We start from the raw sequence: 26,442 nt of genomic DNA on the forward strand, positions 1-26,442 counted from the left end.
TGTGAATGATGGGAAGAGAAGCCTGTAGACGTAATTTCTCCCGTAGCGAAGATTTTGGGGGCATTTGCAACATAGGTTTGGTGTGTCTTTAAAGTTATTCTCTCTTAAACTGATGTGTGGATGTGATATCTTCTCACTTCTTTACCTCTTATTCTATTTGCCTCCATTCCATACAGGTTTCACCTTTATTTGTGTCCAGTTCGCAAAATAGGGGAGGGAGGACACAACCTCATCTTAGGAGGGAGTGGGGTGCCTTTTGAGTTGGAAATAATGGAATTACCCCTTATGCACTTTATGCTTATATAACAGATAATTTATTACTATTTTTAAAAATATATTTTATTGATTTTCCACAGAGAGGAAGGGAGAGGGATAGAGAGCTAGAAACGTCGATGAGAGAGAAACATCGACCAGCTGCCTCCTGCACGCCCCCTGCCGGGGATGTGCCCGCAACCACGGTACATGCCCTTGACCGGAATGGAACCCGGGACCCTCCAGTCCACGGACCAACGCTCTATCCACTGAGCCAAACCAGTTTCAGCTTATATAACAGATAATTTAAATAAACATTGCTCAGATCTGCTCTTATTGCACTCTACTGACTGATTCTTTCTAAGTAAACATCCCCCCTGTCCTACCCAATAATTTTCAGGTTTCCTATAGGATCTGCAGACTTCATCTCATATCTTCATTTCCTGAGTTGATACACAAATAGCTTGGTGGAGGCAGTACAAAAGCAGAAAGAGGTTATCTGGCTTATTCCCAGGGGTCCCTTTAGGTCAGTAGCACAGAAAAGGCAAATGTCGCCCCATCAGACTTACTTTGTTTCCGAAGAATCAGTGACATTGACATATATAGTGAGGACAAACCAAGAGGACACACACTGCTAGATAGTGCTTGGGTTTGCAGCTTTGGGTAGTCATAGACCCTGGTAATGTGTCAACCCGGACATTTCAGTTGTGGTAAACGCACATTATTCACTAGAGTTAACATTTTTCTTTCCCTTCCAGTTACAGGTGCAAAATGGCCCCCTAGGACATCGAGGCGAAGGGGAGCCGAGCGGTATTCCCATGCCTGTGGTGCTGGTGCCACTGTTTGCCCTCACCATGCTGGGAGCCTGGGCCTTGATGAGATACCGGCAATAACTTTGAAAAGCTCGCTTTCTTCCAGTGCTCCTGATGAAGATAACATTTCTTCCTTCCTCTCCTCCTCCTCCCCTGCCATTCTCCCGTCTCTAGCCCTCTCTCTGCATAGCTCACACATGATTTAAAGAGACTGCTTCCCAACCAGAACCTGGCTCTTCAAAATCTCCAAGTCCTCGTTTTCTGATGGGAGAGTAAAGGCTTTGTTTGAAGGAAAGCTGAAGAAAAACTTGCTTAGGACAAATGAGGAGTTATGTGTTTTCCTAGGACCGCCAACAGAATCAGCTGCAACCAAAGGGAAAAGTCCAGTCTTCCCGTCACCATGGTGATACGTGTTTTCTTAGCTGGCTTGCCTCAAAGGCCAGCTGTGCGATATAAGAGGAAGAGAGGATTTTTCTTTCTAATGATCTTCCTTGGGAAATTTTTGTGGCCTTTATTTACTTTCTAATGACATACTTGGGTGCCTACATCAAACAAAATACAACGAGGAGACCATTTTTACTTTTTAAAAAACAAATATATATATTTACACATGTATACACATATATGCATAAATGATAGTATAATAGTGAAGCCTTATGGAGAGTTGAAGAGGTAGGAAGCTGCTCTGGTTTCTAGATTTCTGGTGGAAGGGGTGATACCTTAATTGAGGGATTAAGAGAGTGAGCCCGACAGGATGCCCAGTTTGAGTCCTAAGAAAAAGGAAGGAAACTGAAGCAACTAGTTTAAAGTCTTAGAATTCTTATTTCTCATAACAGTTAAGGTGAAGTTGAGGCAAAATGCCATAATCCGTCTTTGCGCAAGTCAATCTGTCAGAAAACCTTCAAGCTTTAGAGATCAATCTTACCAATCTCTGGCCTATCTTAGTGACTTTTTTGATACCTCACAGCCTGTAAAAGGATCAGCCGGAATGATTGTGGTCAGAGCTGTTATGATGGGGCCAAAACAACGCAGTGAAGAAACTCCAAAGAGGAAAAAGATAGTGCCTCCGAGGTGGTGCCTGAACCCCCAGGCTGCCAGCCCCTCTCCGGGGGCTGATAACAGGCAAACTCTGAGCGAGGAAACTGCTCTCCGGAGGGTAGGCATGAAACCAGCCTTGCTTCTGATTCAGTTCAGTTTAGAGAGTTTGGATTGCTAGTTTATTTATTTATTTAAAAACAAACAAACCACGAAACACTGGTTATGGTTTTAATGAATGAACCATTTTGCAGGGAAGGTGAAGAAAAGAGTTTGTTTTAGGGGGAGGGAGGTTTCCTAGGGAAACCTTGAGAGAAAGCTGCAGGTGAACGGATGTTGGGGAATACTAAGGTTAATGAGGTGGGAGCCGTCCTGTGTCAGTGGTATTGAAGGGTGGCTTTAAAGCAGTAAGGAGAGCTGAAGCGAGCCTAATTTCCTGGCTTTAAGAAAACCATTTCCATCTTCCAAACATACTAGCTAGGCTGTAGGCTTTGTCCATACAGTCTTGACAACAAGAGCGGGAGGACTTCCCCTCAGGCAAGCAGTTGTGTCTATTTTTTAGCATAGATGTTCTAACAAGTGTTTTACAAATGTTGATTGGACATCAGCTTTGTTAAGACACTTTTACAAAGAAAGAAAATACATATTGCCTCCATCCTAAAGGTGTTTTTTGTTTGTTTGTTCCAGTTGGGAACCAAATGTATATCCATAAAAATGGAATCTGCATAGTCAGGGCAATGTAAGTTTGGTGTCAAATGTACGCTGCATTCAGCCACAGGGAACAGTTACTGAGAACTGAGCAACTATCATTGAGAAAGATCCCTGGAGGAAGGGGACAAGTTAAGGACCCTTGAGGAGCTCACAGTCTAGTTAGGAAAAGTCACATGTTATCAGGTTAAGTGACAGTTGAACACAATAATAAAAGAAATGGTACTATGCACAACACAATGCAGCCATCACATTTTTTTAAAAGGTATTCAGAAAAAAGAAAGCTATCGCATCAAGACACCAGGCCAGAGTGGAAAGGGAAGGCTTTTCAAAGTAAAAATCCCAGTAAGACCGTGCCTCTGGGTCAGCTATTCCTATAGGGAGAAACTTGCTTTAAACAATCCTGATGTGACTTATGCCTTTAAACCTGAACTGTTCACCTAGAGACAATTGGCATTTGTACATTCCTCAGAGAAACACTGACAGTATTCCAGTTCTCACCTCAATCTGCCCACTGTGGAGGCTCAGTCTCGGGGTCCTCCCTGTACCTGAAGTGTGTGTAGCCATTTCACTTCTGTAGGGGCCTGCTGGCCTCCCAGGGTTCACTGCAGGGTGTGCACATTCACTCTTGAGAGGACCTGAGACATACATACTGAACGAAGCAGAGCGCAAGCAGGAAGGAAAGCTCGCTCTATCCTTATTTGTTGGTGTATGTAAATAAAGAGAACACCTATCCCATCTCTGGTAGAAATTTTGCTTTGGTTGATAATAGGGATTCTGATGCATTTTAACTTTGGTTTTCCCTGGATTTAAATAGCATCTAAAGATCAATATATTAACATTTTAGGCAGGTGTGCTATGTTTTTATTTCTCATTCTCTGGAAGACTACATTTTAGATGTCAGAATCCATTGTAGGTCTTTTTAAAAAAAAAAAATCCATGTTCTTTCTGAATTGAATCGAATATTCCTGCCATTTTATAGATTGTATTATTTCTACTACCTAAATTATTGTGTTCAAAGTTTTTAAAAAGAAAGTATTTTTAAGGCCATGTACTTAGAACACTTCTCTATATCATTCTATATTGTACATATAATCCTAATAAGACATTGTTTGCTTCAATTGTCTATTTTCATTTCCTGCCAAGTTTTAATCTGTTTTGTTAATTTAATTAACCACACCTTCTAGTCATGTGTAATGGAAAAGGGAGATTAATGTTTGTTACTGCATTTGTGCCAGGTACTGTACTAAACCCTGATTGGTAACACTATTGGTTCATGCCTCACAACTCTGAAATCTAAGTATTGTTATAAAGACACTAAAGAGAATAAAATTACTTTCCTAAGATCGCATAGGTGGTAATAGAATCAGTGTTTAAACTCAGGTCTTCAGGTGCCACCATCAGTGATATTTCCTCACTGCAGTGGTTCTCAAAGTGAGGTCTCTGGTTAAAAGTATCAGCATCAACATCACTGAGAACTTGCTAGAAAAACAAGTTCTTGGGCTTTATCCCACACCTATTGAATAGGGCACCCAGCAATCTGTAATAATCCCTCCAGGTGATGGATTCAGCTAAAGTTTAAGAATCACTTCTGAATGCCAATAAATATCCCCATTTTCTCAGGTTAGAATCACCTGGAGAGCTTATAAGACTTCTGATGCCTGGGCTGTATCTAGGCCAATTCAATAGACTCTCTGGGTGTGGAAGTCAGGCATCATAAAATAAAGTTTACCAGGTGATTCTAGTCTGCAGTATCAGTAAATGAGAAAAAACACAAAGAAAACCACAAAACAAAAAATACTCCATGGCATTTAAACCCAGACACCATTTAAGTTATATACAGACATGGCTCCAGCCAAAAATGAGGATTTCACTTGGGCCTTTTCATTTTCTCAAAATGGAAGCTTATATTGCAATTTCCCCTCTACTTCTTTTACTTAAAAATGTGTTTTATTGATTTTTAAAGAGAGAAATATCAGTGATAAGAGAGAATCATTGATTACCGCTCCTAGGGATCGAGGCTACGACCCGGGCATGTGCCCTGACTAGAAATCGAACTGGTGACCTCTTGATTCCTGGGTCAATGCTGGCCAGGCCACTCGGGCTTTTTTAGAGTCCAGCTCTCCATGAGCTTCTGCCCAAAGTATAAATGGAATAAGAAGCAGAACATTTGTTGGCTTCTCATTTGCTAATGACTGATCAACCTCCAGCAAAATGTAGTGGCATTTCAGGTTGTGCACCTGTTCAATCAGAGGCAAACTAGAACACTGCAGCAGAAGGAACCAGGAAGATGCTAGGATGTATTTGTCTCAGATGAGAAGACAAGGCTCAGGGAGGTGCGCTCACTTAACACAGATCACACCCTTGCTTTGCTGCCTAAGTGCTCTTTCTATTTCATCTTTATATCTTGAATATATCCACTACATGAACATATACAAAACTCGCTTTTTTTTTTCTTTTTTCTTTTTTTTTTTTTTAAATCTCAATCCACTTCCATCTTCTCTCGTTGGGTCTTAAATAAAGACCAAAGGAACTGATTGACTATACAAGTGTGTTGCAAGCTTCATGCATAATTGAGAGATGCCACAGAATAATCTGAGAAAGATCTAACATCAAATTCAATTAAATGAGCTTTTCTGAGACAAATTTCAATAGTTCTAGAGAAGTATGTTTTTTGACATTGGACATTGTTTTTATTGTGTAAATAAGCAAGTTAGGATGTAATTTCATGTGGAGCCAATGAAGATTTTATTGTAGTCAAATCTAGCCAAACTTATTTTTGTACAGATGAGGGTTTTCTTTTCCCTCGGCAAATGAGTGCATGCTAGGTGCTGAAGATACAAAGATAACATATAGTCACTCTTAAGCTAAAATTTCATTATTGGAAAGTGTGGTATTTATTGGTGATCTTGATGTTAAATTATTTTTTTAACATCACCAAGAAGCAGAATATTGAGTTATGAAACTCTTTACCTCTCAGCTCTAATAAGTTGGGAGGTGATTATGATCTTGGGTAAGCTTTTGCTGTTTCTCTTTTATCTGCAAATCTTAGAGACCAGAATCAGCATTTACATTTAAAAGGGTAATTGTGATAAAAAAGGGAGCCAGTATTTTAAGGAATTCTGTTCTGATTGGAACCAGGTTCTTAACTGCCACAAACTCTTGCCTGATGTTGATATTTATATTTGGGCTACAAAGCACCTAATCTCTTACCTGATGCACTTAATGATAATGTAATAATATGCAAGAATGCATTGCTGTGTCTAAGGAATCAAGTTATACCAAACACCAGGTCTTGTTTCTTTAAATGTTGTCCTTACTGTTCATGTTCTTTTTGCTGAGTGAAAAGGGAGAGGATTGGGTAATGTTTTCAGATGCAAATCGATCATTAACAGAGTCATGTACAAAAGAACTTTGTAGTTACTGTAATTATTAAATGTATTTAATGCCAATCAGGAAAGTTGAATAATTCTTCATTTGCAGATTGGCAAATGGAATCACACAATTCCATTTTAATTCTGTATCTGCAATGCTGATTTGAATATGAAACTATTATTGCTGGATATTTGTGCATTTTTATCCATGGGCCATATTAGTTCTTATAAGATTATTTTCTTTATGAACCTTATTTTATTTTGCTTTATTTCTACTTTGATCCTAGTGTCACATTGCGTTCCTGGATCTAAATAGCAAGTAGATGCCTTGTAGCATCTTGGAAGATACATGGTCATAAAACTATCTTCTAGGGAATATAACTACAGATTAAATATGTTAGTGAGGCCGTCAAGTAGGTGATAATTTCCTAAGCTTTGCTATTTGATACCAGATAGAGCAAATAAGGTTCAACTGTGCCTCACTCAATATTGGCATTTAATAAAAACTTGTTGCACTTGTCAGTGGTCTTTATAATTTTTCCACCTTATTTTGGAGACTACTAAATTTCTTTTTGCCAACTCCTTAAAGGTAGTGCCTCTGACAAAACAATGGAAAGAGGAAAGAAAAACCGAAATGGTCAATTTGAGCTTAGCTTTGATTAAGAGGATAAGGAAAGGCACTGTCATGTGCCACTGTTAACTGGCTCACAATTATTGAGCTCTTTTCAACATTTCAGCTACTGTCCTAAGCATGTGTTCATGTAAGCCTCACAACAACTGTTGTCACTATTCCCATTTCACAGTGAGATGAGCAAGGCATTGAGAGATTAATCCACCCAAGTCATACAGCTAGAACCTGCATTCATAACCATGGCTCTGTACTGTCCCGAGTCTCCATTGTGCTAGGTACTGCCCTGGGTGCTCTTTTGCATAACTAAGATAAAGAAGTCTTTACTAATTATGCAACATAGTATCAGCAATCCCATTTTACAGATAAGGTAACTCATGGTTTAAAGAGGTTAACTTACTCATGATACATAGCTAGCTAGTTCTAGATCTGGGAATTTACTTAAAGCCAATGAGGAGTTCACTTCTCAGCAATCCAGAAAATGAAGGTTTACTGAACCATGCTAGCTCAGCCTTCCATTTCGGATAATAGAGAATTGGCTACATTAGGTACAAAATAGTAATAGCTGTACTCTTCTGTATTTGCATACAACATTTGAAGGCAATTGCCAATCTTTAGTATCTTACTTCTGGCCCCTTCATCCCCCAAAGCCATAAAAGGTACATAGAGGCAGAAATGAGTTTGCACCATAGGATGAAAAAGGATTTGTCAGAACTGAATATTGATTCTGCTTATCGCTGACTATGATGTGAACAGGAAAGGCAGTTTACTCTGGTCATTATGGCTCTGTCACAGAGCTTAAGTGAAGTGCAGGCCTGGAGTCCAAGTGCATATCCGTATCTGCTGAGTGTACACAATGGCCACCTTCTACCTGATGGGCGAAGAACAGATGTCAGTTATCAACTATATAACAAGCCACTGGAAAATTAAGTGACTTAAAACAATATTTTAATAAACTTTTAAAAGATTCTATGGGCTGCCTGAGTGTTTCTCCTCCTGATAGCACCTGGGCTCACATGCAGCTGCATTTCTCTGATGGCAGAGCAGAGCATAGGTAGTCCTGGACATTAGTGCTGGCTACTAGCTAAGCGACTTGGTTCTTCTCCACATTGCCTTTCATCTTACAATCCACTAGACCGGGATCCTCACAGACTGGGCCAGGGGAGGGGGGTCTTAGAGAAGTGTTTTCTAGAAGGCCAGCCCCAATGTGGAAAACACGAATCAAGCTTTGCATCCTTCACGTTGCTGATGTCCTATTCACCAGACCAAGCCCAGAGTCACCATGAAAGGGGCCCTAAACTCCACCCCTTGATGGGAGGTAGTGCAAGGAGTTGGTGATCCTTTTCAATCCTTCGCAGAAAGAAACTAGAATTTGAACAGCAAAAACCAGGGCTCAGCAAACTTTTTCGTAAAGGACCAGATAGTAAATATGTAAGGCTTATGGGCCTTGGTTCTTTGCAGTTTTAGTGTGATAACAACCATAGATTGTAACTAAGCAAAAGTGTGGCTGTATTCCAGGAAAACTTTACTTACAAAAGCAGCAGGCCCTGCCAGACCAGAGTTTGAGGACCACTAACAAAGATTATTGCAGGTTGCGATGGACTTTCAGGAGTAAATCTGAGAGGAGAAAGCACCCAAATGTTGGTCTCTTTTGAGTTCCAGACTGAAGAACTTTGACACATTTTCTAGGTGTGTGTGTGTGGGGTGTGTGTGTGTGTGTGTGTGTGTGTGTGTGTGTTTAAATCTTTTACCCTCCAAGAAAGCCAGAGAAAGTCCAACAAAAATTTCCCCTCATGTCATTCTGGAAATGAGTTGAAGAATGACCATTGTCAGACCTGACTGAGCCCTGGCATGGCCAGGACACCACTCAAAATTCAAGGACTCACATAAAAATACTAGTGATATTCTATACTCACCAGGCACTTTGTAGTCGGAGTCTCTTAGTGTTTAAAAAAACAAAACACAACCTTATTAGATTGAAATCATTCTCCTGTTTTAAAGATGGAAAAAGAGAACGTTACAGAGGCAAAGTTCCTGTCCCCTTGTTAGTGTCATTGTGTTTTAACACTCAAGATTTGAAGCCAAAAGCAGAACTTGTTCTGTGTTCCTTATACTCGACCATACTGCCCTTGTCTCTTGAGTTTAAGAAGAAAGTAATGTATGTAGAAAACTTATTCATGGAACAATTCCGTACTACTAGTTACAAAAAATAGTGTATCACTGGGTGCAGATAGAAGAAAAAATAAGAAAGGATTGATAGCTTTCTCCTCTTGTTTACAAAAATATTTTTCATTGATTTCAGAGAGGGAGGGAAGGAGGGAGGATAGAAAGGAGGCAGGAAGAGAGAGAGAGAGAGAGAGAGAGAGAGAGAGAGAGAGAGAGAGAGAGAGAGAGAGAGAGAGAGAGAGAGAGAGAGAGAGAGAGAGAGAGAGAGAGGAGAGAGAGAGAGAGGAGAGGCAATGATGAGAAAGAATCATTGATTGGCTGCCTCACTGGGACCCTTCAGTCCACAGGCGGATGCTCTATCCAATGAGCCAAACCGGTTAGAGCTGAAGCTGCATTTTGAAGATGTGGAAGTTTATGGAATACTTGGAATAATATCTCCTCCAGGCTGGAGTATGGAGTGAAAGAGGAAGAGTGGCAGAAAAGACAGGCCAAAGTTAGTCATATTACTAAAGGCCTTAGATTCCTTGCTAAGAAAATTGAAGTGACTGTGTAGTACTTGGTAGGTGAGGCTTTCTCTTACTGACCCCGGCCAATGGCACCTGGGGGCGGTTCCCTAAACTATCACATCAGTTAGACACATGTTCATTTGAATGCCAGTTAGATTGCCAGCTTCTTTAAGGCAAGGATCCTATATTTCATCTTTATGTTCCTGGAGCCTTCTAATGACCTGCAGAAAGGTGTGCTCATTTGGATGACTGTAGAATTGGCATTCATGAATGAAGATTACAGGCCATTTCACAGTAAAAGCATTAAAGGTTCGGTGATAGCACGACACTATATCGATTACCATTCAGCCTAACCGTTTGTGGCAATTTATGTATTTCTAAAAAATCGATATTAAGCTAGTAAACTCCTCATCCCACAAATAGCCAGAGAAACGATCTCCCACTTTACTTTTTCCTTTAAAAAGTAAGTCCCAGGGAGTGTTCTGAGAAGACACTGGTTTAGACTCAGATCGTGGGAGGTACCGGTTACCATATCACTTGCCCAGGAGTACAAACAACATTCAAATCCTTAGGTCCCTATACCCAGCCAGCGTGCGGAACCAAAGCTCCGGCGCTCGAGTTTCCGGGCGGACGCGCAAGTATGTTACGACGAGTTGATTGCTTTTGTCTGGCGGAAGCCCGACGGGGGCGGACCCAGCCTGGGAGGGCAAGGGAAGGTGGTGAGTCCGGGACGTCCCTGTCTGGAGGGGAGGTTGAACCCCTGGGATTCGCTAGGCGGCGGCGAGGCCGCGCCGGGCCTGCTTGGCCGGGCGTCCACGCGGGTCGGAGGGGCCCGTCATGCTTACACACGCGGTGACGCGCGCCTTGCGCAAGAACAAGACCCTTCGCTACGGGGTCCCCATGTTGGTGAGTCCGGGAGGAGAGAGTGGGGCGGGATTGTGGGAGGGGTGGGACCTCAAGCTTGTCTGGGTGGAGGGAGCGGGCAGCCTGTCCAGGGAGAGTCTGGGGCTGTACCCTGGGCTCGGAAAGGTTGGAGCTTTGAGTCAGCCCTGTTCTCGTCTCTTCCGGCGGGTAATGGCCTCGCGAGTCCGCTCTCCTTCCATCCCTCCATTCCTGCTGCTTCAGGGAGCGACGCGAGAACCGGATTGTAATCCAAATCTGAAGGATTGCTGAACCGCCCTGTACTTTACCCCTCCCCTCTACGGCTGGACGAGACGCGGGGTCACTCAAACGAGACGGATTTACTTCATTTAACGGCACAGCTTCGGGCACCTCCCTTTTTCAGGGTCCCAGTTTGTGAACTGGCTTCTCCCAGGCTGCTGTGGAGTCCGGTAAAGCCTTGTGAGCTGAGTGGTCAGCACGGCGCCTACCCCGTCGTAGCAGCCCTCGCAAGGTCGATGTTTATATTTTTTATTTCATTTATTTAATATATATTTTATTGATTTTTTTACAGAGAGGAAGGGAGAGGGACAGAGAGCTAGAAACATCGATGAGAGAGAAACATCGACCAGCTGCCTCCTGCACACCCCCTATTGGGGATGTGCCTGCAACCAATGTACATGCCCCTGACTGGAATCGAACCTGGGACCTTTCAGTCTGCAGACCAACTCTATCCACTGAGCCAAATCAGTTTTGGCCGATGTTTATATTTTTTAAAGAACTTAGGAAATCCCAGGTTACTAGCTCCCTTCCAGGAACCCGGGACAAAGACCAGACCATAACTTGGGTCCTGTGATTCCGGTGGGCAGAGAAGGACAAAAGTCAGAAATTGTCAGACTCAAGAAATATTTTGAAAAGTTGAGGTGACAGCTCAGGGATGAACTGATTTGAGAAAGGAATGAGAGGAGCTAAAGATGACTCCAAAGAAGTTGGCTTGAGATGGATAAAAGGAATTGACGTTTTTCCGGGACATGAAAGATTGGTTAGGGGCAGGTTGGGGCAGAAAGGGTGTGTTGGAGTAAAATTCAAGAGGCTTAAAAAAAAAAAAAAAAAAAAAAAGTCAATTTGTATATACTGTTAGATTTTTAAGTTGAGATGTCCCATAGGAAGGCAGATCTTCAGTTCAGGGGGATATTTCCCATTGAAAATGTATATTTGGAGGTTGTTAGGTCATAGGGACTATAGTTAAATCCATGGAACTGGAAGACATCACGTAGGGTCTTAGTGTTGGTCGTGAACAGGTAGAAGGTGTGAAGATTGTAAAGGTGGGGAATGAATAGAAGGAAACTGGGAAGGAGTTAGGAAAACCAGGGGAGTGTCTTTACATTGAAACAAAGATAAAATATTTCATTTTACAAAAAATTCTTACATATTGACATTGCAAATATTAACTGATTATATATAACAGATATATAGCTGATTTGTGGTCTTTTGACTTTATTTTTATTAATCCTCACCCGAGGATATATTTCCATTGATTTTTAGAGTGGGAGGGGGAGTAACAGAGAGAGAGAAACATCACTAGGAGAGAGACACATCTATTGGTTGCCTCCCACATGTGCCCTGACCAGGGCTGGGGATTGAGCTTGCAACCAAGGTACTCGTCCTTGACCAGAACTGAACCCAAACCAAACCCGGGACCCTTCCGTCCTCAGGACCCTTCCGTCCTCGGGCTAATGCTCTATGCACTGAGCCAAGCTGGCTGGGGCTGTGTTGTTTTAATTTCATGTATTTGTTGGGATTGATGTTTTAAATTTTTATGTGGTCATTTATTGGGTTTTGTTGGTATTCCATTTTCAAAATTTATAGCTTTTTATGTCATGATGCTTCATATATGTTTGTATTTCTTTAGTTGGTAATATTAATATCTATATATAAAAGGCTAAGTGTCCATCCTTCCCTCTGACCAGTCGGTGTGACGCGCACTGACCACCAGGGGGCAGACACTCAACACAGGAGCTGCTGTAATGCACACTGGCCATTTAAAAATAAACAGCACACTGGACCGGCGCCAACAAATCAATACTCAGCTTCCCCCAAGTGGGATACAGGCCCCACCACCACCCCAGAGCAACATCCCACCAAATTACAGCCAATGCTGCCAAGACACTATGGCATAAAATGGGGCCCACAGCCCAGCTCAGTCTGGAAATGGTTGCCAGATAATGACGTCACATAGCAACACCCAGTTTCCTCTCCCTAGCGACTAGCCTCAGAGTTTCTTCAGCCCAGGAACATGACTTGCTTTATAGCCAGGTGCAAACATTTTACACTTTTTAACCAAATATTTGTGAAGCATTTTCATGTGCCTCATCTCATTTGATCCTCACAGAAGTCCTTGAGTAGATAGATAGGAGACTTGGTCAAATCCTATTTTCTTTTCATTAGCTGGAAAACGGAGATTTAGAAAGCTTAGAAACTTGACCCAACTGAAAAGAAGTAAGAAATGGTGGACCTTGAAAATGACTTCAGGTTTTCTCACTGCCCAGAATATAGTCAAACACTGCTGCAGTTAAATATTTTATCCTTTGTTCTCTCTGCGCGATCTACAATAATAATATACTTCGTGTTGATATTTACTGCTGTGTGGCTGACAATTACCTGGAAGAGAAGCTGGGCTGCTTCACTGGACTGAAAAAAAGCTTAGCTACATCAGAAAGTAGGTTTAATTAAGCAAGTTTATTAAGGCTAGGTTAACTCGCACATGCGAGATACATATAAAGCTCTCACTGATGCCAAACACTTGTGTGCGTTTCTTTAAAAAAATTTTTTTTTTCTTTTTTGTTGATTTCAGAGAGGAAGGGACAGAGAGATAGAAACATTAATGATGAGAGAGTATCATTGATTGGCTGCCTCCTGCAGGCCCCCTACTGGAGGATTGATCCTGCAATCCGAGCATGTGCCCTTGACCGGAATCATACCTGGGGCCTTCCAGTCTGCAGTCCAATACTCTATCCACTGAGCCAAACCAGCTAGGGCATGTGTTTTTATCTGTTATTGTTGATCGTGAATTTGGTTTGACACTTCTATGATAGAGAAAGGGCGAATAGTGATATTAAAATATTTCTTTTAATTAATTTCCTTTCATTGTACACGAATCCATGTACCGGGACACTGGTTTTGATAATAAAGAAAGGTAGAGATTAAACTTAATGTTTTCCAAGTTGTTATACTTTTGCAGCTTTAGGATGAGGAATTAAAGCTCATTAGGTTATTGGAGGAGATGATAAAGCAGCAAGAACAATTTGAGGGCTCTTTTGAGATTGACCATATACTGAGAAGTATGGCATATTTCATGAGACTCTTATCGCTTCGTAAGATAATGGAGAAAAATGCTCTCCCATTGGTCCTAAAGAAATGAGACCAGAATTTTATCCTGGTGATATCCATTATGATAATGAACAAGTCATTTATTAAATGGATTTTTTTCTTTATTTCATGGGTCTTTTGTAAGGATCAACTAATATAATGCTTGTGATGATATTATTTAAACCATAAGGTATGGGGTACTGGTTTTGGTATTTGGTAATGTGCTAAAATGTTTCCCAGTGACAGTACATAAAGCATCTACTCTGATAGATGAATGGGAAAATAATCTAAAGATTTGTATAATCTGTCACTATTGGCATTTAGATAAGTGATCTACAGGTAGACTGAATTCTGCCCTTCTATTTTGTTTAATTGTTCCCTTTCTTTGTTTCAGTTGTTGGTTGTTGGAGGTTCTTTTGGTCTTCGTGAGTTTTCACAAATCCGTTATGATGCTGTGAAGATTAAAGTAAGAACTGTATTTGGGATTGATGTATGTCTGTGTATATGTATGTACTGTTTTAGGAGATGTGTATACTCAGTATACTAAGCAGTCTGAGTTTTATCTAGCTTTTCAAGGCTGATATATTAGTGATTGGGCTCTATCAAAATAACATTAATGATCACTTGGAAATGAATCATGAAATGTGAAGAATTTACTAATCTTTCTCCTCATTCACTAGAAAATTTGCAATGTTGTTAGCTTTCTGCCACAACGTGCTCTGGTATAGTTGTTTTTAGGATTTAGAAGGGACTAAAGAATATGGGACAACAATTTCACTCCATTTTATTACTTTAGTTATAAATTAGCTATTTCATATTAATACTACTAATTTTATACATTATATTGCTATGCATCATTAGTAACTAAAAAAATTGTTTTTCATAATAAATAGTTATACCGATCTTTATAGGTATGCCTTTGTGGAAGGACTGTACTGGTTCATATGTATATGGTTGTTTTTATTTTACAGGTGAGGACACTGAAGTTTAGAGAGTTTAATAACTTGTCTAAGGTCACATGGCTGTTGAGGGGTAGAGCTAGTATTCTCACACTCTGTGGTTACATAATTACTGTCAAATTTAAGCCAAATGTTACATAAGAACTCTGGTTGATTGATAAGGAGGTAGTTTTTGTTTGTAACACACATCTGATATTGGAAATTTTTTCCCAAGGAATATATATATTTCATTAACAGACCTCAGTAACATGGATGCAAAAATAAAGAGTATTCAATGTTCTCAGTTAATTTTGATTTTTAAGAGAAACATCAACTCTAACTAATCTTAAAGACAATATGTTTTGAATAAATATTACATTAATTTTAAAAGTATGTGGTACAATGGTTTCTGTAAGGGAATAGAACACTTATCAACCAAATTAAAAAATTTTCTATTAGCATTCCCCATTATTTTATTGAGGATTTTTTCCCCCTTTTGCTTTAAGATGAAAATTATAATAATCTGACTTTTGGAAGTGGAATGATGTACATTTTCTGTTGTTAATCCTCACCGAAGAATATTTTTTTCCCCATTGATTTTTTTTTTAGAGAGAGGGGGAGGAAGGGAGAGAGAGATGGGGAGAAAGTAAAAAAGAGAGAGAGACATTTATGAGAGAGACATATCCAGTGGTTGCCTCCTGAATGTGCCCTGACCAGGGCTGGGGATTGAATCCACAACCCTTCAGTGCTTGGGCCGATGTTATAAACACTGAGCAACATTGGCCAGGGCAGACATGTACATATTTGAAAAATAATTGAATATTTATCATATTTATTATGTCTTAGATCCTATAGATAAAGATTTAAGAAATTGGTTCTTACAAAGCTTATTGCATAATCAAGATTGGAAGACATCTAAATATAAATATGTATCCAAACATATAACACCTAGAGGCCCAGTTTGCAGATTTGTGTACCAGTGGGGTCCCTGGGCCTGGCCTACAGGGATCAGGCTGATATTGACTCTCAAACATCCCCTGAAGGATTGCTAGAGGATGCAGGCAGGGCTGAGGAACCCTACTGGTGCATGTTTGGGGCAAGAGGGGGTCCACACAAGGGCTCCAGAGTATGTCCGACCCCTCTCGCCAAGTCCTGATCACCAGACCCCAGCAGCAAGCTAACCTACTGGTTGGAGCGTCTGCCCTCTGGTGGTCAGTGCATGTCATAGTGACTAGTCAAATGGTTGGAAGGGCCATTAGCATATTAGGCTTTTATATATATATAGATGCTGAGAAAAATGCTATATTAAGATTTTGTGTAAAACATTACTAGAACTTCAGTTTAGACTTGGGAAGGGTATTCAAGAAGGTTTCCTAGAGGTATCAACCTTTGAATTAAAGTTTTAAGAATGAGTAAGAGCTGAATGGTAGAAATGATTATTATTCTATAGCACAGAGGGGAGGGAGTATTAGACATGTGGTCAAATTTTCATCTTGGAAATAACTCCCCTGTAACAAGAGGACAGGATGGATGATGGTGTTTGGGGGAGCAAGATGGAGAGAAGAGATTATTTCAACTGGAGGTGAAGAGACCTGTTGTTTGGCAGTAGTATAGATGAACAATAATGGAACCTGAAATAAATAAAACATGTACAATCAAGATGGAAATAAACGGTTTCAGAAAAAAAGTTTAGCAGCAAATTGATAGTATTTGGTTACTGATGTGATTGATGTACATAATATAAAAATATGAATAAACCTTAGATGATTAGAGGTTTTGGTTATGAGGATTCAATAAATGGTGATGGTCATCACTCAGTTAAGGAAAGACAAAGAGGGAGATTGGGATAATGGGGTCTAGAAGATAGGGTTAAAGTAAAGAGAACAAAGGTACAGTTGAGAGAAAAGGGTTGATTGAAGTGAGAGACAAGGTTGTTGGAGGTTAAGAGAGCAAGAGGAGTCCAGGATGGGAGGTATGGTTGGTCACGGCCTATGGAAGGAGGGGGAGAGGACAGAGTTCAGGTGACAAGGATCAGAGGGCAAGACCTACTGAGACTGAGAGGTTGATGTTGAGAAGTCAAACTGAGGTGAAGTCAAGAGTCATTGTTTGGGTGAGGTTGTGTTCAAACGGTAGGGAGGAAGAGGTGGATAAAATTGGTTGAGATTGACAGGTGCTACATGAGTTGAAATCAAGGGAGTCAAGAGGGCGAGTTTGCTGAGGTTAAAGTCAAGGAGGGTAAAAAGTGGGGTTGAGAGGACATATTTGGTTGAGACGAAGCAAGAGAGGGTAAGTTCAGCAGAGAAGTTTTGGGATGGATAAAGATGGTATTGGTTCAGGATAATCAGCCATGCTAGTTTCCCTGGAACTGTCCTGATTTTAGGACTGAAAGTCCAGCATCCCAGGACATAAAAGTTCCTGCTTTTTAGTCATGTATATAGAAGGCTGAAAGGGAAGAAAAGAAGCAATGAGAGGACACAGGGATGGGATGTACAGCATAGGGAACAGAGTTTTCTAGAACTTTAGAATGTCTTGGCCCATCTAGCCATGAGATCATAAAAATATCGTAATAACTATGTATGGTGACAGGTGGTTACTAGACTTATTGCAGTGATCACTTTGTAAGGTTTATGAATGTTGGAATCACTATGTTGTAAAGCAGAAACTAATAGGTGTATAAACTATAATTAAAAAATAAATTGTTTTAACCAGTTAACTGCCACGTGTCCAAAATGGAAACCATTCCCACACGCCATGATATTTTGAATTTAATTTAAAAAATTTACAATAAATACTATAAAAATAAATATATTACAATTCGGGTGATCTTGAATATTTTTGGTTGAAAATTCTCACAAACAATGATTTTAAAGTTGGTCTATAGATGCTTATGGCAGGCAAATGGTTAATTGGAAAAGAAAAAAATAGAAACCATGAGATGGGCTAAGAAAATAAACTGAAAGCAATAGCTGTCAAATTTTTAGTGTGAAATAGATATGACATAGTTTATCTGCCTTCCTTAGTGGCAATTGCTCTTTTATCTCCCGATTCCTAATGCTGACAACCATGGATTTGTAATAATAGGTCATCCATTGTTGCATCATGCCAAGTAATATGATAGAAGTGTGCCGTTAAATGTGTTGTAATTCTGAGCATTACCAGTCTTTTTTTTTTTTTTTGCTTTGTTTGTTGTACTTTGTAAGAAAAGTGCTAGTTTAATTTTTAACATTATAAATATTGTGACCAGGTTTTCTAAGATTCAGATAATGGAAATGAGAAAAATAATAATAACCAATGCCAGTATGATCCAGACATCTCTGAAAAAGAAAGCTAGCTGGACCAGCATAGCTCAATGGTTGAGTATTGACCTATGAACAGGAGGTCACAGTTTGATTCCTGGTCAGGGCACATGCCTGGGTTGCGGATTCGATCCCCAATGTGGGGCATGCAGGAGGCAGCAAATCAATAATTCTCTTTCATCATTGATGTTTTTATCTCTCTCTTCCTCTTCTTTCCATATATATAGATATATATATGCACACACGCACACATATATATATAACTGTTATTTTAATGGCAGATGGAAGGACACTTACAACTGGGTTAGGGAGTTAATCAAAACGGATCATACTACAAAATATAGAAAAAAGAATTTGAGATTGGGAGGAAAAGAGGAAATTGGGAGAACTATTATAAACCGAGTTCTTCCTGTTGGGCTTCATGATGAGTGTGGATCTTGTGAGTTACCCCTTCTGGTTTTCCAACTTGATTTTAAATGAGGTTTCTTTTTATTAATTTTTACAATAGATTTTGTCTATGGACCATACTTGCTGATCCCATGATTCTTTCATTGCTAGGTGGTATTCCACTAAGTATTATAATTTTTTATTTATTTTACCTGGTAGACAATCGGGTTGATTTGTATTTTTTTTTGTCTAGTGAAAATAATGCTGCTCTGAACATTCTTATTTGTTTCTTTTGTTGCACGTGTGCAAAAAAAGAATTGCTAGGGTATAGGGTATGTATATAATTTCTAAACTATTTTTCAGAGTGATTGAATCAATTGTAGGGGAGGAAAATAATTTTTCCTTTACCCTTTCAGGTTCTTGGCTGAGATTCTCCCTGAAAGACAGATTAACAAGAGAAAAACAAACAGAAGTTTAATAATATGTATACCTCCTGTATACATGGGCGATACCCAGAAAAACTTAGTAAGACTTTTCCCAAAATGGTCTAAGCTATCACCCTAAGTACCATCTTCAGCTAAAGAAGGATGTTTGGGGAGTGGGAACAGTTATATGACATTAGTGTGTATATTTGAGGGGATGGTAGCAATCTAAATTTGTTGGGTTCAAAATTCTGTATAGACCTATTAGAAAAAGAACATAATTATTTTACTTTTAAAAATAATATCTATCATCTGCCTAATCTATTACTTTCTGGGAAAGATATGTTAAGCTCCTATAGTATGTTTTTTTTTTGTATTTCTTATTGTGTAAATTTCAAAGCAGTTGTGGTCACATAATATTTTATAATTCTAACATCTTGAAAAATTGTTGCGTTTATCGATATAAAGTGTTCTTTTTTGATGCTGTTTACCTTGAAACTTTTGTCCATTAAAAATATTGCTATGTATTGAACCCCCACCCCCACTAGTATTTTTTTGTGTTGCATCATTTTTCTGGTCTTCTGCCTTCAACTTTGTGTTTTCAATATTTTTTAAGTACATTTCTTATAAATAGTATGGTATATAGCTGGATTTCTAAAAATTTCAGTCTGAAAAAAACTATTTAATAGATGAATTCAATATTTCCTGGGATTATTGATATGCTGTGTGCATTTCTACCGCTCAAAACGGTGATAGAGAAAACCTCAATCAAGTAGAAGCCAAGAAAGAAGAAATGAGAATATAGTAACAGTAAAATTGAGGTTCAAAGTAATCTCTCGATAATCAATATTGAAGAATACTTTCATTTTATTTTAGCATTTTAAATTGCTGATCAACAGTCTTTTTTCTAATTCTCATCCCTTTTTAAATAAGCTGTTTTTTCATTCTTATTATTCTTTTCAGACTTTCTTTTTATCCTTAATATTTTAAAACTTTGCTATTATTTGACTAAGAATGGGCTTTTGTTTATTTTCTTATGGCTATCTTTTATTGTGGTATTTCAGTCTAAGGACTTATTTTTTTCTATATATGATTCATTTAATTACTGATTAATTATTTAATTATTGCCCTTATTCCATTCTCTTTTACTCTCTAATTCTGAAACTTCTAATAGACGTGTGTTGGAACTTTTGCATCTAGCTTTCATAATATACCTTTTCTTTCATTCATCCCATCTCTTTGTGCATCATTCGAGTGTAATCCTCAGGTTGTATTTCTAGTACTAATTTGATCTTAAGCTATGTTCAGTCACATTCAGCTATCCCAAAGATTTTGCCATACACAGGCACTATGGCGTCAACTCCTATTTATTACTGTGGACTCCCGTTGAATTTTTTCATAGATAGTTCTTTGTTTACAGCATATGGAAGGTGTTCTCTTTCGTTTTTAAGAGCAACATTCTATTTATTTTTATAACATTTCTAAGTAATAATTTAGGGTGGTGGTTAATAGCATGTATCTCTGGAGGCAGAGGGCCAAGGTTCAGAGTCAAGTTCTGCCTCTTTGACAAAATATTCCAATTCCCTGTATCCTATTAACCTTACTTGTGATCATAATAATCATTCTTATTTCAGGTTTTTGTGAGGATTAAAAGAGGTAATATTGTATGTCCCAAAATGCTTGGCACATAACAAGTACTCAGTAAGTATTAGCTGCTGTTAGTAGTGGTAGTGATACTACTACATCAGTTACCGTTATGCGATTGGATGGATGGATGGATGGTGGAGATTTTGCCATGTGTTTATAATCTTCAATGCCATCCTAGCCGTCCCTTATATAACTTTAAATTGAAAATTAATTCTACAGACTTAACATATGGCTTTTCTTTCTCTTTTTACAGATTGATCCTGAATTAGAAAAAAAACTGAAAATGAATCAAGTGTCATTGGAATCAGAGTATGAGGTACAGTGTTAATATAGTCTCTCTTTAACAATCTTCTTTGTTAGTGTCTGCCTTAAGGTAAACTTAAATTATTAACAGTGCAGAAAAAATTATTCATCTTTTTAAAAAATATATATTTTTATTGATTTCAGAGTCCCCCAATCCCCTACAGGGCCGGCCTGAGGTGCAGAGAAGCCTCAGATGGTGGCTGCCTAGCCATCCAGGGCTGCCCGAGGCTCAGGTAATCAGGGCCAGCTGAGGCTTGCACTGCCAGCAGAGGCAGCAGCAGAGGTGTGATGGGGTGTGCCTTCCCCTGATCTGCCAGGTCACCTCCTACCCCTGAGGGCTCCCGGACTGTGAAAAGGGGCAGGCCGGGCTGAGGGACCCTTTGTCCAGTGCATGAATTTTCATGCACCTGTCCTCTAGTTGAAATATGAAGAACGTATGCAAATCAATGTGGAAAAGTTCAGCCATTCAGTTGGTCAGTGGGAACATGGGCAAAGCATGTAAAGAGTTCAGAGGAGCCTGGCTGGTATTGCTCAATAGTTGAGTGTCAGCCTATGAACCAGGAAGTCAACGGTTCTATTCCGGTCAGGATACATGCCTGGCTTGTGGGCTCCATCCTCAGGGGGCATTCAGGAGGCAGCTGATCAATGATTCCCTGTAATTTCTATCTAAGATATTTCTATCTCTCCCTCTCTTATCCTCTCTAAAATCAATAGAAATATATTTTTAAAAAGATTCAAGGGAAGGAAAATAAATACATTTCTTAAACATATGAAGAGATGCTCAATTTATAATAGGAATGTTAGTTAAAATTATAATGAGGTGTCACTTTCTACCAATTTTATTAGCAAAAAAATCAAAGAGTAATAAGTATTACCTTGTAATATAGAATGTGAGGGAAGATGTTCTCTATCTCTTTTAGTTCATTTTTTTTGCTGGATTATACAAGGGTAGGCAAAAGTAGGGGACTGGGGGACTCTGTTGGTCAATGCGCATCATAGTGACTGGTCGACTGGTTCTAGTTTGGTCATAACGGTTGCTTAGGCTTTTATATATATAGATTAATGTATTATTTATCTGTACTATGTAAACCTACTTTTGTCCGCCCTGTATTTTTCCATGTCTTTGTGTGTTTGGACATTTTTTATTGAAAGGTGGACATTGTGAATAATACATTGAAGAAATTTGAACTTTTAGCAGGCAATTTAATTATCGGCTGATCATTTTGAACTTAGTTTATACTTTATAAGGGAGAAACTGTGGAAAGGCTGTGGTTTTTCCTAAACCCCTCTTTGTAGTCTCATTCTCCAAATTGTCCCCTCAAAGGATCTTGTCGGAGCTTACTTGGTTTTAAGCTTTTTGGGTGAGTACAAAGTAGGTCTTCCTCTCGGCATAATTCTTACTCCTAAAGAGCAGCCTTTTTGGGATCTCAACTGGATGTCAAGGTAGCAACTAGTATTAAGTCGTTCTGACAGGGCTGAAAACCCAATATTGACACAGCTTTTCCTCAGTACTTCTTGACTCTGTTCTCCAGTCAGTTCTATAGCAGTTGGCTGTTAATTCGTGAGCCTTAGGTGATCTTGCTCAGACATGTATAGCCTAAACTTCAGTGACTATGTGTTTTGAAAAATCAGTTATGCTGTGTATATTGCAGAATCCTATAGGGAATCTTCTATTCTCCAAAGATCTCTGAAGACTGGAGCACTTTTACATGAAGTTGTTCTATCAACTTTTTTTTTTAAATAACACTTAAAAAAACACACACACATTTTATTGATTTTTTACAGAGAGGAAGAGAGAGGGATAGAGAGTTAGAAACATCTATGAGAGGGAATCATTGATCAGCTGCCTCCTGCACACCCCCTACTGGGGATGTGCCCGCAGCCAAGGTACATGCCCTTGCCCGGAATCGAACTTGGGACCTTTCAGTCTGCAGGCCGACGCTCTGTCCACTGAGCCAAACCGGTTTCGGCTGAGCTGTCAACTTTGCATCCCATCTAAGAATTATTCTTAAATTATCTTGAGCATGAGTGTCTTATGTTATCTGGGTGAAGACCATTATCCTTTCTTAAAACCTTTTTATAAATGGATCATTTCATAACTATACTTGAAAATTTACTTTTTTTCGCCGGGACCGGTTTGGCTCAGTGGATAGAGCGTCGGCTTGGGGACTGAAGGGTCCCAGGTTCGATTCCGGTCAAGGGCATGTACCTTGGTTGCGGGCATATCCCCAGTAGGGGGTGTGCAAGAGGCAGCTGATTGATGACTCTCTCTCATCGATGTTTCTAACTCTCTATCTCTCTCCCTTCCTCTCTGTATAAAATCAATAAAAAATATATTTTAAAAAAAAAAGAAAATTTACTTTTTTTCTTGCACATTAATAAAAATTTGCTCATCTATATCTATATCTATATCTATTATAAACTCCTGATAAAACTATAAGTGAAATTTAGAGAATGATTTCATTCACTACTTCCCTCTTATTTTGTTAAAACTATAACTTTCTACTTCTCAATATATAAGCACTAGGTTAGTAATGATGCTGTGGAGGGTTTGTCTCAGAGTAGATTTTAGTTCTTTTAGAAACCTATAAATTGCTAACTGAAGAAACCACGTAGATCATTTGGTCCAACCGTTCTATTATTATTTATGAATATGAGGGAATTAGTGCCCAGATAGTCCAAGGTGATACAGTTCATTACTGTAAAAGAATAAAGCTAGAAATTCATTGTAAATGTATGTTATTTCTTGTCTCTGGACATAAGGTGGCCTGTGTTCTCTGAGCCTCTTTTTCTATTTAATTCACTAAATTGCTCCAGAACAATGAAAGCAGGTGAATGAAAGTTACTGCAAGAAGGTGAAGAAACACTCATGTTCTTCCCTTTTATCCTACTTTTATTCCTGGGAGACACTTCACAATAACTAAAGATACAGGGATCCAACTGTAGTTGACTAGTTTTTATTACCTGAAAGAGTTTTGCTCATGGCAGCTATAAGGAATGTTTTTTCATCCTTAAATCCATGCTCATTTCTCAGGTGCAGGACAAATCATCTTGGTCTGTGTTTTTTTTCCTTCCAGCAGACTTCAGGGTCTCCACCTTTGTTCTTTTCCTCTCATTTACTACTATCACTCATGCTAACCCATGCTAGTCATTATTATGCTGGACCAGCCAGACTTTTGTTTTCCTAGCTTCTTCTCTTTCTTTGTGCTTTCAAAAAAGCATGTGCACTCTTTTTTTCCCCCTATTTAATAGAATAATTTATCCTGATAAAGAAAAAGGTAGGCATTTACATAAATAGAAGTAAGAAAAATTCCAAATCCTAAGAAATATGTTTAGTTGTTATGCTTTATATGCAGTGATTTTTTTGTTGTTGCTAACATTATAATTAAGGGCCTATTGGATTCTTTCCATTCACTCATTCATTCATTCATTCATTCATTCATGATGTCCTAATCAAAGCCACAGGACTCTTATATACTTTAATTTTTGTGGCTCTATAGAAAATAAAGGAGTCTGCTTTTGATGACTGGAAGAATATTCGAGGACCCAGGCCTTGGGAAGATCCTGACCTCCTCCAAGGACGAAATCCAGAAACCCTGAAGACTAAGACAGCTTGACTATGTTGGTTCTTTTTTTTTAATGTTATCAACTGATTTTCCACTACATACTCCTGTCTGGTGGAAAGAAAATTCCAGATCTGCAGAAGGCTGGTTGTGAGTAATTTGGTGACAGATAATTATGATTAAAGATCAGGTTCAAGTTTTTGCTTCCCAACTCTGCCATTTGCAAACATATATTTTATAGCACTCAATAAAAATGTGAACATTGCTACTTAAAAACTGTCACTTTTTTTTCACTAACAAATACGTATCCATATTTCTTTTCCACCAATATTTTGGGGCAATATTTTGATACTTCAATTTTATTCCTAATGAGAATTGTAGGTCTGGATCTAAATTCTCATAGTAATGCCATATGTTAAACCTATGTAGGAAAGTAATATTGATAAAAATCTTGTTTTTATTTCTAGTATCTTACATGGTGTACTTAATCAGTCTCCAAAGCATCACTTAATGATTGTATTGAGACCATCAATATGTGTTAAGATAATTATATTGTTCCTGGTTAAAACAGAAGTGATGAGGTATTGCATATTATATGCAGATATGGAAAATTTGTTCAGATAATCCACAGATGACTGTATTTTGAGAAACCCTGATTTAAGATATGCTTATGCCTTAACATGATTACATGCAAATTATAATTTTTTTTAAAACTTAGTGTTTGCTATGATCTATTTTATTTTTTATTGATTAGAGAGAGTGAGAGAGGCAGACAGACAGAGAGAGAACAGGAGAGAGGGAGAAAGATAGAAAAACATTGATTTGTTGTACAACTTATTTATGCATTCATTAGTTGCTTCTGGTATGTGCCCTGAATGGGGATTGTACCCATAACCTTGGCATGTTGGGACAACGCTCTAACTAACTGAGCTATATGGCTGGGCCAGCATTTGCTATGATCGAAATGCTAGGCGAGGAAAGAGGAAGAAGATGGCTGCTGACAGGAAGGCAGACTGCAAGATAGTGTGTGAATGAGAAAACAAAAGGAGAGTGTGTGAGTGCACAGGGAATGTTTGTTGGTGAGTTGAGGGACAGCTATTCTCCAGGAGACTCAGGGGGGACTGCTGGACGGGGCTCCCCTGACTAGGCAGCCCCCACTGCTACTGGGTTCCCTCCCGGAGCTACTGGCTTGGATGCAGAGACCGCGCCATCTTGAAGGGGAAAGTGGATGTTATTGGAAGCCTGGAAAGCCTGGGGATTCTACAACTACGGCCCCACAGAACAGCTGCAAACCCAAGAACACCAGTCCCCAAGGGGCACAAGCATGTGGATTCAGAAGAGCTATACACTGTCGGAATGGTCAGATTTTTCATGGGATAAGATAAGGTCTGTGGTCCCAGCAGGAGAGAGAAACGTGCATGGCGGGAGCTGGAGAACATAGGGAAGTCTGCGCCTAGAAAAATCCGTGGCTGTTGGTGCTGGCATGATCCATGAATGTAGAAGGGGGTCTGCAGAGCTGCTAACAGAGGGGAACTCTATAAAGCAACCCATTTTGATCTGTGTGCAAAAAAACAGCCTAAAATTTTTAAAAAGTGTGCTGGCTGCTTAGACTCAAGGGGAAAAAAAGACTGCACAGTCTTGCACGCATTTGTGTGCAGCCCCGGAGTTCAAATGCTTACTCTGGCTCTTTTTTCTCTCTCTTTAAATCCTTGCTTTTGATTACTAAGCCCAATACATAGCATCACCCAATTGTGAAAATTCTGAGACTACAGGGGAAAGTTGTTTTTCTGGAACCTGGGAATCAGCAGGGAATAACCATCAGAGAACCAGCTTTGGGGCAACCCACTCCCCCACACCAGTATTAAGTGCCACTGGGAAAACAAAATCTAAACACTAGCTAGAGAGTACCTATAGACCCCGAGGTCAATCCAGAAACACTGCCACCCAGGGGTTGAATCACAAATTGACTCTTGTGTAAACACAAATAAAGGAATATAAGAAATAAAGACATATTGTTTGCTTAAAAATCAGGACTGTGACTTACAACACTGAGGAGTAATAGAACGCAGGGAACTTCAATAATGTCCTGACTAGGAAACAGGTGTGCCAAACAGAATAGTAGAGGAAGTGTATGACCTTCACTGCGGCACATTTTTA

At 39.3% G+C, this 26,442-nt stretch overlaps 2 protein-coding genes and 1 long non-coding RNA gene across 4 annotated transcripts in view; 2 read left to right on the forward strand and 1 right to left on the reverse strand.

The window, feature by feature from the left end:
- The window catches only part of SYNJ2BP (synaptojanin 2 binding protein), a 30,961-nt gene extending 24,258 nt beyond the window's left edge, over window positions 1-6,703 (forward strand). The window contains exon 4 of the mRNA XM_084893840.1: window positions 1,011-6,703. Within this exon, the coding sequence (XP_084749966.1) occupies window positions 1,011-1,145 (135 nt within the window). The 3' untranslated portion in view covers window positions 1,146-6,703. The remainder of the gene's footprint in view (window positions 1-1,010) is intronic.
- On the reverse strand, window positions 2,298-10,760 carry LOC311627453. Its single transcript, XR_014795913.1, has 3 exons — window positions 10,496-10,760; window positions 8,726-8,799; window positions 2,298-7,680 (listed from the first exon to the last, which is right to left on the reverse strand). It is a non-coding gene; the product is annotated as an uncharacterized lncRNA (long non-coding RNA).
- On the forward strand, window positions 10,120-25,002 carry COX16 (cytochrome c oxidase assembly factor COX16). Of its 2 annotated transcripts, XM_084893922.1 has the most exons (4): window positions 10,120-10,387; window positions 14,124-14,195; window positions 20,673-20,735; window positions 24,223-25,002. In XM_084893922.1, exons 1-4 carry the CDS (start codon window positions 10,319-10,321, stop codon window positions 24,337-24,339), a joined length of 321 nt encoding a protein of 106 aa, XP_084750048.1. In that variant the 5' UTR covers window positions 10,120-10,318; the 3' UTR covers window positions 24,340-25,002. The 2 variants fall into 2 exon arrangements, with proteins under 2 accessions (XP_084750048.1, XP_084750049.1); XM_084893923.1 differs by lacking the exon at window positions 14,124-14,195 and having other exon boundaries at window positions 10,149-10,387.
- The last annotated feature ends 1,440 nt before the right edge of the window (window positions 25,003-26,442 follow it).

Source organism: Pipistrellus hanaki (assembly GCF_964339955.1).
Source record: "Pipistrellus hanaki genome assembly, chromosome: 1".
In the NCBI taxonomy this organism is placed as follows: Eukaryota; Metazoa; Chordata; class Mammalia; order Chiroptera; family Vespertilionidae; genus Pipistrellus; species Pipistrellus hanaki.

Excerpts from the sequence above, each read along its gene's own strand:
- COX16 (XM_084893922.1), top strand. The coding sequence starts at position 10,319 with ATGCTTACACACGCGGTGACGCGCGCCTTGCGCAAGAACAAGACCCTT. Across the intron at positions 14,196-20,672 it reads ATGATGCTGTGAAGATTAAA|ATTGATCCTGAATTAGAAAA; the intron begins GTAAGAACTGTA and ends CTCTTTTTACAG. Across the intron at positions 20,736-24,222 it reads CATTGGAATCAGAGTATGAG|AAAATAAAGGAGTCTGCTTT; the intron begins GTACAGTGTTAA and ends GTGGCTCTATAG.